Source organism: Myotis nattereri (assembly GCF_964212035.1).
Source record: "Myotis nattereri genome assembly, chromosome: 11".
Classification (NCBI taxonomy): Eukaryota; Metazoa; Chordata; class Mammalia; order Chiroptera; family Vespertilionidae; genus Myotis; species Myotis nattereri.
In genome coordinates this window covers 56,835,969-56,852,988 of record NC_138086.1, presented here as the reverse complement: position 1 = coordinate 56,852,988, position 17,020 = coordinate 56,835,969, and the positions used below count along the sequence as shown (strand labels likewise).

The window sequence follows — 17,020 nt, the reverse complement described above, 5'->3', positions numbered from 1 at the left end:
AGGCAAAGGGCCAATGCTAATCACAGCCTCCCGCACCTGCATACCCTCAGCTGGGGGGCTCAGTTCTCAAAGAGAAATCCGCATACAGCCTGTCAGCACCTTGCTGTCTGCCTTGGGACAAGGCTATCTAGGAACTTGCCTGAATGTTTCCCACATGCTACAAGGCTGGCTTCTTAACATCTACATAGTTTCCTGATACTGTAGTCCCGAACTGCAGCACAAAAGAATCCTTCAGAACCTAGGCTAGGAGGTGGGCTGAAATTCAAACACCTCCTAAAGTTAAAAGGAGGCACCTGTGTGACGCTCGAGACATATGTGAAGAGGAGGGTCTCCTTGTTCAACAAAGGCTACCTTGAAGGCTGACTCCATAAACCGGCAACCAGGACAGTCCAGTCCCCAAAGGCCCCGTACTCAGAAGGGCCCCATGCGTGGTTCAGTACTCTGTCTGCTGTTACCGTCATGAAATTATTAACATTTTTTTTAACAAAGAAGCATTACCACATTTTCGTTTTGCATTGGGAACCACAAATTATATAGCTAGTCCTGACTACCTTTCCCACCAAAGGGGAAAGTGGGAGCCTGATCAAGCTCCCAGAGTCCTACTGGAATATTTGAAATGAAAGAGTGGGTTATAAAATAGAGAAAAATAAAAGCAAGAGTGGGTTATAAAATAGAGAAAAATAAAAGTGCAACTTTAGATTTTGTAAAGAAATCCAGCATTGTTTACTCACCCAGGAGTCCACAGTTTTAATTTCCCAAGCCATTATGACACTTCCAACTCTGAAATACCCATTGTATTTTATTTCTCTGTGGACTTGACACAGCCCTGTTCTTTTTCTTTACTCTGGAAGAGCAGCCCAAAGAAACACAATTCCATAGATCCACATAAAAATGTGTCCCACCATGGTCAAAGCCACAGCACCAAAGCACTTTCTCTGTACTGATCTTCACCCCGTGTCCTCAATGGCAAGAGAGGGCTATTACATTGTGCTTGCCTTTCACTTTAAACCTCAACCTACCATTCAGTTCCTTCTCCTTGTGGTGATGTTACTATCAGTCTTTTATGGAAATATTTTTTTTGTGTGTCACCAGCACCTTGATTTTCATCAGAACTGGTTACATGATTGATGGGGCCCCAGTGCAAAATGAAAATGTGTTCCCTTATTCAGAGCTCAGTAAGACATTCAAGGCAGCAACAATGATAGCATTAGCCCATGCATAGAACCCTTGTCCGTGTGGGGCTTATGTGATTGCACAGGTTGAGCATTGGTGAAGCCAGCCCTGATTCTCACTGGCCAGAATTGGGTCATATACCCAATCTTAACCAATTACTGTTTAAGTTTTTGTTTAATCTGACTGGTCCCTGTTAATCAACGACTAGTTTAGCCTTACACTAAGGACAGCTCTCCTGGAGGCATAAGTTCATCTTCTTCTGAGTTGCATGGTACCTGGAGGCTTCTTTTGGGTAAAAGTAAGGAAGATAAGGTTGCTGAGTAGCCAACAACTGTATCCATTTATACCATATATCCATGACTCAGAAGGAAGAATTCTTCAAAAGCTCCCTTTAAAACAAGTTTTATTTCCTGAGAGCCTTGAAGACTTAGTTATTCAAATCCTTCCTACTAAAACCAGCCTACACTCAATTCCCGGGCTCCCATGCACTTCAACCTCCTCCCTGCAGCCAATCCATACTGCAGGTACATGCAGGGGTGAGGAGATATGATTCCTGCCCTCCCCATGATCACCATCGAATTAAGGAACCACAACTAACAGGCTGCAAAATATCCAAAAACTCAGATGATAGAAAAATTTATAATAAAAATAACACTAATTGAAACCCACCATGTTAGGGCTGAGAGTTTATGGAAGTATTAAATTAACAAGCGCCGGGCTGAATCCTCAATAGGAGTTTTGGAGGAGATGGATTTTTAAATGGGGGAAATGGTCAGTGTTGGGTGGTATGACCTTATGGAGCAGGAGACAGAGTCAGAATCTACAGTTGCAGAATTCTCATACAGCAACTTTTCATAGTTGATTGAATTCTTTTCAAGAGTCGAACAGGTTTGTTTGGCTGGTGCAGGCTGCATATGACACTTGAACATGCCAGTGGTGAAAGGGAAAAATTCACTCCATTACTAGGAAATTATATCCAATACGAAAGGCAACAGTACAGTTTCTAAAGATGTAGATGATGATTCATTATGGTTTTTCACACCCATCGAAAATAGAGTCCTTGGCTTCTGTTACTCCTTTCACAACATTCACTCTTTCTTCATCTGAACAAAATTCTGCTCAGTCTTTAAGATCAAGCTCAGGCTCGATCACTGCCAAGAAGTCTTCCTTGAACCTTCCTTGAACCCCCCTCACTCTGTAGTGCCTCTCTTCCCAGCTGAAAGGGGCTTAGGAAGGGGACTGCTCCACCTCCTTGATCTTCGTGCACTTCATGATCCTGCAGTAGAATGATCTATGGCTGTGTCCCTCACTCACTGGGTTGTGAACCCTCTGGTGCCAGAAACTTTGTCTTTTTCCTTTTCATAACCCCTCTGGCCTTGATAACTGATCAATTTATCATGTATCCACATGTAATAAGTACTCAAGAATGCTTATTGAAAATGATATGATTAGACTATACAGAGGAACAATAATGTTTAATAATCTGTGTGTATAATAGCAAAAGAATGCTCAGAATAAATGAGAATAATATGCATTAAAACTAGATGTTGCCCAGCTAGTGTGACTCAGTGGTTGAGCGTTGACCTATGAACCAGGAGGTCATGGTTTGATTCCCAGTCAGGGCACATGCTCAGGTTGGGGGCTCAATTCCCAGTAGGGGGCCTGCAAGAGGCAGCTAATTATTCTCTCTCATTGATGTTTTATCTCTCTCTCCTTCTCCCTTCCTCTTTGAAATCAATAAACTATATTAAAAAACAAAACAAAAGCTAGGTGTTTTTGTACTACTTGATTGATGACCTAAAGGAGACATTAGATTGGGGGTGGATGAGTGTGAGAAGACTATCACTTCAAGATTCCTTTCCTTGATATCTGGACTAACATAATAGGGCCTCTAAATCCACCCTCAGTGGAAATGAGGCAAGTCAGTGTAATTTGTATTCAAGCTTATGAAACCTTTCCCAGCCTTTCCTTCTTCATCTGTGCCAGTTCCTTTATCCCAGCCTTCTCTCAGAGGCTTTGGTTCCTAGCATTTGAATGATTATTAGTCTGCACTCTGAAAATCTTTGAAATTTAGAGTTTATTCCAGTTATAATATAAAGTCAGTAAATATTTACTGAGTACTTCTGGTCCTCAATCCGGGCATGAATGAATTAAGTAAGGTGGGAAATTATGTTCAGTGTCTGTATGGCATGATTTGTAAATAGTCACAGAATCAGCTGTATGGATACTATAGAATCCCAATCACACTCACATCTCCAAATTACTACTGAGCAAGCAAAGACAAGGGCTCGGAGAGATGGCTGGATTGTAGCTTTTCCAGTGGTGGTTAATAAATGCTTCTACAGGACAGTAGCCAAGCTGAGGGTTTTCCTGATCCTCCTTCACATTTAATTTTGCCCTTGGTTTTCCTCTTCATACTAACTTGTGTTGATTTGTGCTTTATTTCAATGGGTGTGTATGTGCGCATGTTCACACTCATGCATGTTATTATCGAAAAAATGTAACTCTTAAAAAGTAACAGCATAGTGGCTGCACCAGTCTGCATTCCCACCAGCAGTGCACGAGTGTTCCTTTTTCTCCGCATCCTCTCCAGCACTTGTTGTTTTTTGATTTGTTGATGATAGCCATTCTGACAGGTGTGAGATGGTACCTCATTGTTGTTTTGATTTGCATCTCTCGGATGATTAGTGACTTGGAGCATGTTTTCATATGTCTCTTGGCTTTCTGAGTGTCCTCTTTTGAAAAGTGTCTATTTAGGTCCTTTGCCCATTTTTTGATTGGATTATTTATCTTTCTTTTGTTAAGTTGTATGAGTTCCCTATAAATGTTGGAGATTAAACCCTTATCTGTGATAACATTGGCAAATATGTTCTCCCAAAAGTTAAAAATGGAACTCCCATTTGACCCATTTTTCCCACTGCTAGGAATATATACCAAGAAACCAGAAACTCCAATCAGAAAGGATATATGCATCCCTATGTTCATAGCAGCACAATTTACCATAGCTAAGATTTGGAACAACCTAAGCGCCCATCAATGGATGAATGAATTAGAAAACTGTGGTACATCTACACAATTGAATACTATCCTGCTATAAAAAAGAAGGAATTCTTATCATTTGCAACAGCATGGATGGAACTGGAGAGCATTATGCTAAGTGAAATAAGCCAGTCAATGAAAGAAAAATACCACATGATCTCACTCATTTATGGATAATAAAGACCATTATAAACTGATGAACAAAAATAGATACAGAGGCAGAACAGCATTAAACAGACTGTCAAACTACAGCAGGAAGGCTGGGGAGGGTTGGGAGGGGTAAGAGATCAACCAAAGGATTTGTGTGCATGCATATAAGCATAACCAATGGACACAAGACACTGGGGGGGGGGGGTAGGGGAGGCTGGGGGAAGGTCAAGGGGGAAAAAAAGGAGACAAATGTACTACTCTTTGTAATATTTTAAGCAATAAAAATAAATTTTAAAAAAACAAGCAAAGCAAAAAAAAAAAAAAAGTAACAGCAGTAAAGGGAACTGGTAGTAATAAAATCTCTTACATTCCCTGCTTTGTTTAGTTGGATTTTCTAATAGTGAGGCTTTCTCATTAATTTCTCCCCTCTTGCCAAACCTAAAACCAGTAAATGGTTGCTGAATTTCAACATTATTAGGAAAGACCTTATCTTAGTTAAGACTGGGCCATATGACCAGTTTTTATACTATTTTGAATGTTCTGGTGGATGCTTAGTGCTAATAATAGAAAAATCCAAGTACTTTGAAATATGAGAAAAAGAAATATTCTAAATCTAGAGTCTCTGAGTTACATATCACTGTAAGATAAGATTGCCATATAAAGAGCAAGGCAGTAACACACTTAGGTATGCATGCATAACATGTGCAGATTATAATAACTCTAAGTATGTTTCTCCTATGTGAGAAACTCAAATGTGCTGTTCATATGCTCAAGTTCGCAATATATGTTTAATGGGTTATATGCGATTACAAATTAAAAAAAAAACCTTTAAGACATACTTTGAATTTCAATGATCTTCTGTAAAGAAGTAACAGCATTCATGTTCGGAGTTTGGTGGAGAGTGTCTTCGGCAAGCGGCTCCAGCTGCAAGAACAGTAGGTGATAATATGAGCAGCATATTCGGACTACAGTAGGTCAGACAGAAGCAAAGCGATTGAAACAACTTAAAAAAAATTGCTCCAAGAACTAGTTAACATTTTTCTGATTTCACTCCTAAGAGTGTAGCCAGTTTTATTCTCTGTTTTGCAGCCATGCAATTGAATTCCAAATGGCTTTTCTATTGGTCACCAGACTAATCTATGAAGTCCCTGAAGCAGGTGCATGTCTGTGTATTATTCATTAAAATTCTGAGTTATTTGTGTAATTTTTGTAAGTTCCTCACAAGCCAAATTCCAACATCTAGGCAGCTGGGCCTGGCAAAGGAAACTATAGGAAGTTGCAGTAGGCAAAAAGTGGGTAGTCTACTATCCATAGTTTTGCAGTGTTTTTATATCTAATCACCTTATACTTTTTTGAAAACTTCACAGTAGAACACCATGAGACACAGCTGCTGTTGTTCAATTGCCAGTGAACAAGTGTTAGAGTAAATGTTCAAATAAAACCAAAGGTCAAATAACTGTACACTTAAGTGTCCACCGTATTCACAACTGTGCAGATGTCTATGTGGACAAATTCCTCTCTTGCAAATCTATCACGATCTTCTGGAATTACACTGATTTTTCATGGAGAAGCTCAAAATACGTTGCTTTGCAAGAAACGAAGAGGAGCTCTGAATCATTTATGGAGTGCTTTGGCAGAACGGATTCTGATGATGCATCCTTGGAAATACCTTGGTGATGTAGCTTAGTGTGTAGCGGCAGAAACTGCACAGCCAGAGAGTTTGCAACCAGAATAGCCATCTAGCTACTGTGACCCAGAACACCAGAAACGTCATAGTAACATGGGGATTAACAAAAAAGGAGTTTTCTTAGAAAATCTAAAGTTAGTGGTCTCAAATACAACTTAAGGGTCAAACAATCAAATGGAATGAACGGGAACCATTGTCACTAGACGTTGTGGGGAAGCATGAACTCTTCTATGTCCTGATAATGTAGAAAAAAGGAAAAGCCTCAGGATTCCAAGTTTCCACGGCATCTGTGAGTGGATCTTCTCCCCAGGGTCTTTCTGAATTGATTATTCTAAACTTCAATCATGGAATCTAAGACAATAGCACCTTTCTTCCAGATGCCACAGGATAGCAGACTAGCTCAGGGATATTTATACACGGGTAAATTCACTAAATAGAACTTTCCAGAGTGTTTTTCTTAGCTGACAAAGAAAAACCTTTACAACATCAAAAGGTTTATTTGCAATACAGTTTGGCAAGAGGAAAAGAAAACAACAGAGTGTTCAGCAAAAGGCTCTGCAATCTCAAACACTTCAGACGTGTTAACATCATTTTGTAAAAATCTGGTTTTTCAGATTGTGTCTTCAAGAATATGTTATCCTACTTAAAACCTCTTAATTCAGAAAAACTACTCAGAAAGCTCTTACTCAAGAATCAGACAGGGTTGAGCTACCTTCCTCATACATCATCTTTCCTTTCATTTCTGTCTCAGACCTTTGTGACAATTCTTAATAGAAATTAGGTAGGCATCCTTAATGAATTGTTTTGAAACATCATTCTATGTTCAAATGTTGAAGAACTAAATCACAAGGTGCTATCAGTAATCTTAGTTCTTCCAAAACCTTTCCTGTGATTTTGGGGTTAAAAGGCTGACAGATTGAAAGATGCTGGCTGGTAGAAAGAAAGCCACAGACAGATCATTAATGTAAAAACCTCGCTTCTGGTTTAAAATCTATTTATAAGGCTTGGGGCATATAGCAAGTAAATGTGACTCAGGGAGTTGAGAGTAAATATACAAACAACCCTAAACCCCCAATTCAGAATCATCAGATTCGATAAAGTTGTGTCTACTTATAAAAGCAACCTAGAGAATTAAGGCAATTAAATTGATAATTTAAGCCTCCCAAACCACTGCCCAATGTGTTTTCAGTGGATGTCATTTAGGGGATTTAACCTTCAGTAAATTGCTCCAATTTGTTTCATTTTGAAGGAATATATACACAGAGCTGAATTCAGAAAATTCTCAGTGTAGGTTCTTTATTTTTTCTTGGGTAGTTCTGTGGAGAAGGCAATGGGTAGTACTCTCAGTTGGCAAGAAGGCAAGCAGAATTTCGAGTCTGTTTTCTTAAATTAAAACCTTGCATAGAAGGACTTTGCAAATCGAGTTGTCTTTTCTAGAGTTTGTTGATTTAATCATTCATAATTATAAGCACTAGAAACATTTGATTAAAGCACCTATTTAATAAATATTTATGCATATTGGTCATTATTAGTAATCTAATAACTAACTGTAATGAAATGATATTAAGTAAATAATCTTTTTATAAATTTGGAGCAAAAATAAGAATATCCAGTAAAGCTGGGTTGTATATTTAGTTTGGCCAGTAAGATATAGCAAAAAATTTGGCTACTAAGCCTAATCAATGTCAGTAAGAGTTTGTTGAGCAATTTCATCATGTAATAATAATTATCATGGAGTTATAAGAAACATTAAATAATTTCAACATAACCTCTTGTCACATAAAGTGCTTATTCAGCTTTATTGTATCTAAAGCTTAATTATAACCATTAGTTACAGCAATTCTTTATACAAAATTTCAGGCTGTGTCAGGGAAGTTTCTTTTTCTACATCTTTTACAAAAAGTTGCAATCATATATTCATAAAATTCGGATGTTTGTTAAGTTGTACATATCCTGTAATTTCTACATATTACAGCTATTTTAAAACATCATAAAATTTGACGATCATGTTTTGAATAAGTAATTTTCAGATTCTTTATATCATCAAAATCATTTTAGCCTTGGCCAGATTGCTCAGTTTGTTGGAGCATCATCCCATATACCAAAAGTTTGTGGGTTGGATTCATGGTCAGAGCACATACCTCAGCTGCAGGTTTGATCCCCTGTTGGGGCAGGTACAGGTAAGAGATGTTTCTCTCTTACATTGATGTTTCTCTCTCTCTCTCTCTCTCTCTCTCTCTCTCTCTCTCTCTCTCTCTCTCTCTCATCTCTCAAATCAGTAAAAAATATCCTCAGTGAGGATTTAAAAAAAATAATTTTGGCTAAGATGTATTTAGGGAAATAAGTAGTGAATGTCCTTAAAGAAGCTCTTGAATAAGAGTTTTAAAATTCAATCTGTACTTCTGAGACATGAAAATCAACTCTAATTCATGACTCAGAACAAGACAAAAAGAAGCTATACAGAGATCTTGTAAATATAACAGATACATGAGAATAGATGTATACATCAACCAAACAAAAGATCTATTAATTAACCATGTTAGCTTTTATACTGTGTTTCCCAAATAGGCCAAGTATATTCACACTTCTATACATCTATTTATATTCCATTCCCTTTGGTTTCTATTTTTTCCCATCCTTGTCTGAATTGGTGATAACTTTTTGCATCATTGCCTGCTCTGTGAAATTTTCCCTTAAAGTCTTTGATGGGCAAACTGCTTTCACCCATGTCTCAAATATTGTTTACTCTACTAAACACATTATATTATAGTCAGCCATGTCTGCCATTCTCTACTTCTTTGTGAGACATTGAAAGGCAAATATAGAGCCTGGTATACAATAGGCATTTTTTAAAAAATGTAGAATGAATGAAGGAAGAATTAACTGAAAGAAAACATGGAAGAAGTAGCCTTTATTCTGCACTCTGTCGTTTACAAGCCCAAATGAAATAGATTCTTCCTCCTGGTTGCCTGCTTTTATCAAGGCATGGTTTTAGGGTGAAAAACTAGCAAGAACAATAGTGATAATTCATTTTTAAATGAATATAATTGATTTTTAATTAATGTTTTAATGATTATTTTAGTTTTAATTGATTTTAAATTGACCCTCAATTGCGATAAACTTAATTCTAATGTATATACCAATAATTTTGTATAGATTTTCTATATACACGATTATATAATCTGTGAATAATAAGAGGTTTAATTCCTTTCCAACCCTTATGTTTTTAATTTATTTTTCTTACCCTATTTGCACTGTTAGGACCACCAGTTCAGTGGTGACAAGAAGCAGCTAGAGTGGGCATTTTTGTATTGTTTTTTTATTTCAAAGAAAAAATCCCAATATTTCACCTTTAAGTCTGATGCACACTATAGATTTGTAGGTAAGCTTTATCAAGTTAATAAAACTTCCTATTATTTCTACTTTTCCAAAAATAGTTCATCATGCTTTCAACTGATGTTTAAACATCTATTGAAATGATTATATTTCTTCTTGGTTCTCTTAATGTGGTGAATTACAATGACTTAATTCACAATGTTAATATGTTACATACTGGTCTAAACCCAATTTTGTTATGGGCTTTTAAGATATTAATGAACTACTAACACTACGTTGTTTAGGGCTTTAACTCCTACGCTTATGATAAATATTTTCCTGTAATACTCTTTTCTTATAATTTTTTTTTTCAGTTTTGGATATCAGCATTATGCTGGTCTCCCCCTCCCCCCCTCCAAAAAAAAGTCAATCACATCATTGTACATAATGGCCCCAAACTGGAAAAAATTCCCTATAACTGTCAAAAGTAGAATAGATATAAATTGTGACATTTTCCTAGAGATTCTTTTTATGAAATGGAATGCTATATTAACAATGAAAATGAATGAACTAGATAGCTAGCTACAACAACATGGGTGAATCTCACAAACATAATGTTGAGCCAAAGAAGTCAGATGCAAAGGGATATATATTTTGTGATTTATTGCATATAAAGTCCTAGAACAGGTCAATTAAAATCTTTAGTTAGAAATCAGAAAATTGATTACTTTCAAAAATGAGAAATGGAGTATTTGTTAGGAAAGGGGATATAGGGTCTATTGAGGTGCAGATATTATTCTATTTCTTGACCTAATTGATGGCTGTATATGAGCTCTATTTACAATATTTCATTGGAGCAGCGGTCCTCAAACTACAGCCCACGGGCCACATGCGGCTCGCCGAAAACATTTACCTGGCCTGCCGGGTGTTTTTGCCGCAGCTCCCTGTCCTGCTTAGCAGCTGACTCATCCCGGGCCCGCAGTGCACAAGTGTGGAATGTCTGAGGGACAGAGAACTGGACCCCTGTTTAAAAAGTTTGAGGACCCCTGCATTGGAGTGTACATTTATGTCATACATTTTTCCATATGAATATTACATTTTATAACTAAAACTAATTTTAAGAGAGACAGTATTTTCTGACATAGGGAATAGGGAAACTAAGTCTAGTTCTTGAGTCTATGTTATTTCCACTATTTTATGGTGCCTCTAAGAACAAAGTGAGATTACAAGTTTTGCAGCAAGAACCACAATAGTTATATTCTTATATACAGGGAACACATTCACTTACAAAGGGAACTGAAAGTCCTCCTACAACATGCAAAGCAACTCAGAAAAAAAATCAGAAAATTTCAGTTGTCAGGATCAAAGATATTGTGGAACTTTGGAAGAATATGATGATCAAGACCAAGAGGATAAGGGAAACAGATTGCAATATAGACCTGACCCTCCATGTTAATGAACTATTATAAATTCCCTAGTGAGGAGGGCTTGGTGGTTAAAACTCAACTTCCATTTAAATAATTGTCTTAGAGAGGTCTGCAATTAATTGTATATGTTTAATTTGATTGCTTAAGTAGATCTGGTTATAATTTTATCCATATTGTGATTCATGAGTCATTCTCAAAATAATCCCTTTTTGTTCATTTGAAGTCACTAAAATCCTTGAACAAATAGATTGGGGGGAAAGAGTAAATCAGGGTGGATTGTATTGGTAACAAAGTTATGATACTGACAGACTACTGAGATTATTCATATTGATTCTGTCTGCAGCCTACGTACATGTGGATGATGAAGGGTTACATCACATTGCAATAAAGAAACATATCTAGCCAAGAAGAGTGACATAAATCTAACAAGTCTTATGCGAGTACCAAGAAGACCAAGAAGCAAAGCGTACAGTCATGGCCATTCAGCTCACCTTGGATATTGAATGAAAATTCCTTGAATAAAATAAGTGAGGCAAGTGGGCTAGACTCTGAGATTACTACTATGGTTATTTTTCTATTAGTTGAGTTTTACCCCAAACTACCACACCTTGGAGAATTGTAGGTTACACAATATATCAGCCATTGAATGACGAAGAAAGACTGTGAGAAAGTGCCTCCATTCCAAATAGTATCCCATAGTTTCCACGGCACATAACTATGGAAAGTTTGGAAGAAATGGGATACTTAAATACCAATGGCAATAACTAGCTAAATAATAAAAATTGAATTTAAAGGTAAAAAAGAAGTGGGCATAATGGTCTATTGGAAAGAAAATAATAAATCCAATTAGTTGGGTAATTCAGACTATCAATATTTTTGTTTAAGCACTGAGGTAAGATTGAGGGTATGCAATATAATTAGAAAAAATTTCAACCTACACAGTTAAGTTAGGGAAATAGTATATATATAGAAAGGTATATGTTAAATAGAAGTTTCAGGAACATTGAAAGGAAATTTGCTCAGTGCTATATGTATAGTTTCCTAACATAATGTCCATAGTTTCGACATCAATTGTTATAAGGAAGGCTAGTTCATTTTATGTGCCAAAATCTTGCTTCCTTGTCCCTATTTTTACAAATAAGTTTAAATTTAATACCCAAACTTGGTTAAGTCCTCATGTTTCATTTTCTTTGATTTTGGTTTTCTTGTCCTCATTTGCTTTTTTAATTTTCTGTTCTTTAATCTACTAATTTGCATGTTTTAAAACTGTTTTTCCTTATTTTTTTGTTTAGTAGAAAGATTTGTACTATACTCTTTTCCAAATGTTGATTTTTGTGCTAAGAAGAGCTGTTTCACATCATGTAGCAGTGATGTGCTGGTAAATGTTTAACAGCTGGCTATTTAAAAAATAGCTGTAATTTGTAGTATTTGCTGATTTCTATGGTGTAAATATTCCCACCATGGCCTATTTCAGGCTACAATGTGATGTCACTGAACTCAAATTTGAGTAGCTAATACACAGAATTTGAGTAATGATTCACAGAATTAGCTCTCACAAGCTATTAAGAGCCAGGTCCAGCATATCACTGGTAGGGTATAATTTTGTTCATTGATAATCTGGGGCAAACTAATCCTAATGATTATTTCCATAATACATTTTTGTTTTCTCCTATGAGATTCTGCCATCTCCCAAATCATACATTATTTGGTTATTATAGTACTTCGAAGCATGGGAATCATTTGTTCAATGCTTCTGTATTTCCACAGAAATTCTAATTCCTTATGATATTCAGTTCCACTTAGCCAGCCTCATTGTTTACTTTTATTACACTTACAGCAGCCTTTCTTCTGCCAAAAACAAAACAAACAAATCCAAAAGGAGCCATCCACTATTTCAAGAAGTCTTAATCTCTGCCTTTCCATTACAACAGATACATCCTTTCCTTGTACCTTAGCTTGTAAAAAATCTCGTTTTTATTCAAGATCAAAGTTAAATGTTACTTCCTCTATTACTAGTAAAATATTCCTCTGTGCAAATATAGCTAAAAACAAAGGATCATACATTTCCAAAGTACTTTGTTAATTTTTCTTTTATTTTTACTTGTATTAGAACTTGAGCACAAAATAGATGCCCAATAAAAGACTACTGAATGAATGTACAGATAAATGAATGTCATAACATGTTTGCTCCATCACTGAAAAGAAATGCTCCCTTGCTTGTGTTGGTAACCAGAACCCTATGAAGGGTCCAGGTTTCCAGCCACATTCCTTTTAACACCTTCTGAAAAGCCTAAAGACAAACAGTACAGAAGATCTGCATAATGGAATTGTAATTATCCAGGTAACTTCTACTTCATTTAGCATTTGCTAAAACACATAAACAAACCAAAAAACTAGTTACTTTGGCTCTGCTTCTCATAAGCCTTGTTGAATATAATAAATGCAACATCATAGGCCCTTTCTGCAATGGAAAGTATCTTCAAATAATATTTTCAAAATATTTTTAATCTCTTTAAAGTATTTATGCATTCTCTTCGGAGTGTGGATAGGTTTTCAAATTCTAAGAGAAGATCATGGAATGATCTTCATGTGTGATTTTGGTTTATCACACATTTCCCTGTATTAAGTTCCCCTTCTTCTACTCATGAACTACAAGCTCCAAAATAGGAGCTTGTAAGCTTTCCCAGATTCACACCAATTCCCCAATGGAGCCAGCCATACATAATCTAAAAGGATGAAAAAGATGGCAACACTACTTCCCCATTCAAACTCTAATGAAAACAAACCCCCGATGAGCAACTTGGACAACAACATCTTAAGAGTTCACCTCGAGGGTGGTTGTCAAAACTTACTAGAGTCAATTCCACAGACTTTTTCAGCAGCTTTAGAGCAAAAAGTCATCTTGGAAAGATTATCAACATACACAATCACTAAGTTTAGCCACTGTTGCTGAAATCCAAGTCAAATGAAAGCAGCTGAGCCTACTCAACAGGAGACAGCAGTTATTAAAAAGAGAAGGAGAGAGGAGATAGAGAGGGGTGAGGGGAGACAGAGGAAGAGAGGGAGGGAGGGAGGGAGGGAGGGACGGAGGGAGGGAGGGAGGAAGGGAGGGAGGAAGGAAAGAAGGAAGGAAGGAAGGAAGGAAGGAAGGAAGGAAGGAAAGGAGGAAGAGAGGGAGGAAGGAAGGGAGGAAGGAAGGAAAAGATCTAGAAGCCAACTTTATAAAGAATGGGGGAGATCAAGAGAAAATATGCTATAGACTCAAATATGTTGTGCTGAATCTTCAGTACTAGAGGCTTTGGAATCATCTCAACAGCTTCTCTTTATGGGAATTTGTATATATTCTCTAACAAGCTTAAAACTGTCATTTATTCTGCTTTGACAGATGGTCTTTTATTTTTTGATTTTTTGATAGGAGGTCTTTTAATGGTTATGTTCTCAACTCATTACACAAGGCTCTTGCCTACAGTATGTCTTCTCTTTTAACCTTCCTGAAGTTTTTCAATGTTTTTCCTTTCAGATTCCATAGGAATGCCAAATGCTTAAGCTTTTCTCACTTCTTGTGAAAGCTTCCCCCCACCCCCACCCCCAGAGGAAGCAACCCAGGGTGTCACAGTAGGCAAATTTGGCCTTAAAGAAACTGTGGCATTGTTTGCCAGCCAGCACAAATGCAGATTACCAAAATCAGTTTCTTTTGAGAACCCTACAGATTTTTCTGTAACTAATTCTGAGAAAGATGTGACTATTCACATCAGTATCTTTGAAGCCATACCAAGCAACCTAATGAGTCTTCTCATTTGGGTAGTCACTTCAATTTCTTGCAAACTCCAAGCTGGTGTTTTTAAGTGCTTCACTGAGGAAGTTCAAAAATATTCATCATACACTGATTGAACTGACAAATCTAAGTCTGAACTTTGCCAAGAGAAAGGGAAAAAAAGGACTTCAGGTATGTCTTCAAAATCAGTTGCCTCTTGGAATTTCCTGTACCATGCTCAAATTAATTTTAATCCAACAGTATATTATTTTGATTGACCTAGTGCATATTTCTTGAAAGAATATTAAAAGATGTTTTGTTAACTAGATCACTTTCGTGATAAAAATATTTAAAAATATGAAATGCCTATTTTGGATGCAACACTCAGATAATTTAATTTTTTAAAAAATAAAGTTTTTGGTACCCATCTATGTATCTACACTGAGATGCAGAGCCAAGAGTTCCTGCTGATTTTACAATTCCTTTGGGTTATGTAATTCATATTATTCTGCTGATAATAAGCCATATGAAGCAGCATTTTGCTGTATTGACATGGCCTGGCCAAGAACAACAAGGAAAAGAAATAGCATTTAAAAAACTGGCAAAATGTTTATGAATTCTAATCCTCTGCACATGAATAAATACATCTGACAAAGTGCAGAGTCCCTCAAAAAGGCCCTTCTTGACCTTCCTAATTTGAGTTCAATTGCATGTTCAGTGTATAGAAGCCAAAGTAGGTTCTGCCAATGTTTTAGTCTCAAGCTTTACTACATTTTGTTATTTGTGAAAGTGAAATCTCAGATAATAAGTTATAATTGCCCTATTAATCACTTGAAAAGGGAGTTTGAAGGAAAATTAGGATTTGAAATTGCATAATTGGTATCTGAAAGACAACAGTTTTTATTTTCTTACCTAGAGCTTACCAAGTAAAATTACTGTAAAAACTACTTGTATGTACTTTTTAAAAAATGTAATATGCCTTATATATTACTTTTCCAAAGGAATGAAATTTAAAACTTCAATGTAGTCATGGCTGTTGGTCATGATGACCTTTGAACTAGAAAAAGAAATACAGAAAACCAGGCATTGGATTATAAATTATATTGTCAATGAAAGTGAGAATAACTCTTTGTTCCTTAAGTTGTTTCAAATATTACCTTTTCATTTCCTTTTTTTCAAATGAATTATAATGTACAATACATATGTATTTTTCTTCCATTTTTCATTTTTAGAAATCTTTATTTCTCTTAAGTTTTGTAACTCTGTATATTGACAGACTTAACACACCAAAATTTACTTCTCAAAGTTCAATATTCCAAATTCATCTGTTATTATTAAAGTACGTTGTTGGAATCTATAGTCTTGTTTATATCCCTAAGAAATCTCAATAGGAAAAAAAATACAGAAAGACAGATTCTTTAAACTTTTCTTTCTTTAGTGCTTTATGAACAAATTTTTGATTGTGCTTAAGTAATTGAAGATAGCCAATAAAAAGGGGCAAGATGCTATTTAGGGTATTATAATAACTAAGTCAAATTTACTATAAGACTTGTAGATAATTAAAGTTGATTAAGCAGTCAATATTGCCAATAATCATTTCAATTATCACATACTAGAATTTTTAACATCTATATACTCATATGGCCAATGATACTTTTATCCCTTCCTCTATCTCAAGCCTGGTCTTTCTAAAAATGTAGAGAAACGGCATATGTTTCAAACTTTAAATCAGGTGACATATTTCTAATGTCAGTAATTGTTCTATAAAAACAGTTAACTTGATGTGTAGGATTAGGTCGTATAATAAAATGACCACAGAGATCCCAGTCAAAAGAGCATACATGAAAGGAAGATATAAAACATATCCAATTTGCTTTTTAGTAAACTGAGATAAATTAAGAACACCACACAACTGACTTGAATGTGTTCTGAAACAGTCATTTCTAAAAGAAAGAGACTACAGGAAAAATTATTTCATCCTCATTAGAAATATTCCCCTGAAATAATAGAATGGGCAAAATGCAGAGATTACAAGTGCATTGTGCTCAAAGACAGCCAGTGAAATCCATAATTTCCTTTCACATAGTTGGAAAAATAGTTGGCTTTTGCAAGTGGTTAACATTTCCTTCTGGGCAGGTCAATCATCTGTAGGCCATAATCTACAACCTATAGTTAGGTTTTCTGCACATCTGGCATAAGCCTTTTTAATGCAAATATTAAAACCAGTTGGCTTTCTTAAAATGTTTCTATATTTAAAGTCAAATAAGTAATTTGAGAATGTAAAATATATCATCTGATAGGCAAATAGAACAGCCCAACATTAACTGATAATTAGAAGTAGCATTTATTTTTTACACCTCTTAACTGGCACCAAAAACCCCCAATATTCTGTTTGACAGTATTTGTTTATAGGAATTTTAGAAAGACTCTAATATTTAGAAAACCTTAGACAGCTTGAATTATGTGTGATCTGAA

General features: G+C 35.9%; 1 protein-coding gene across 4 annotated transcripts in view; it reads right to left on the bottom strand.

Annotated features, from left to right (window-relative positions):
• HDAC9 (histone deacetylase 9) overlaps positions 1 to 17,020 on the bottom strand; it is an 847,690-nt gene that overhangs the window by 41,404 nt on the left and 789,266 nt on the right. For all 4 annotated transcript variants that reach the window (XM_081102525.1, XM_081102526.1, XM_081102528.1 and 1 more), the window contains one exon: positions 5,202 to 5,286. In XM_081102525.1, the coding sequence (XP_080958651.1) occupies positions 5,202 to 5,286 (85 nt within the window). The remainder of the gene's footprint in view (positions 1 to 5,201; positions 5,287 to 17,020) is intronic.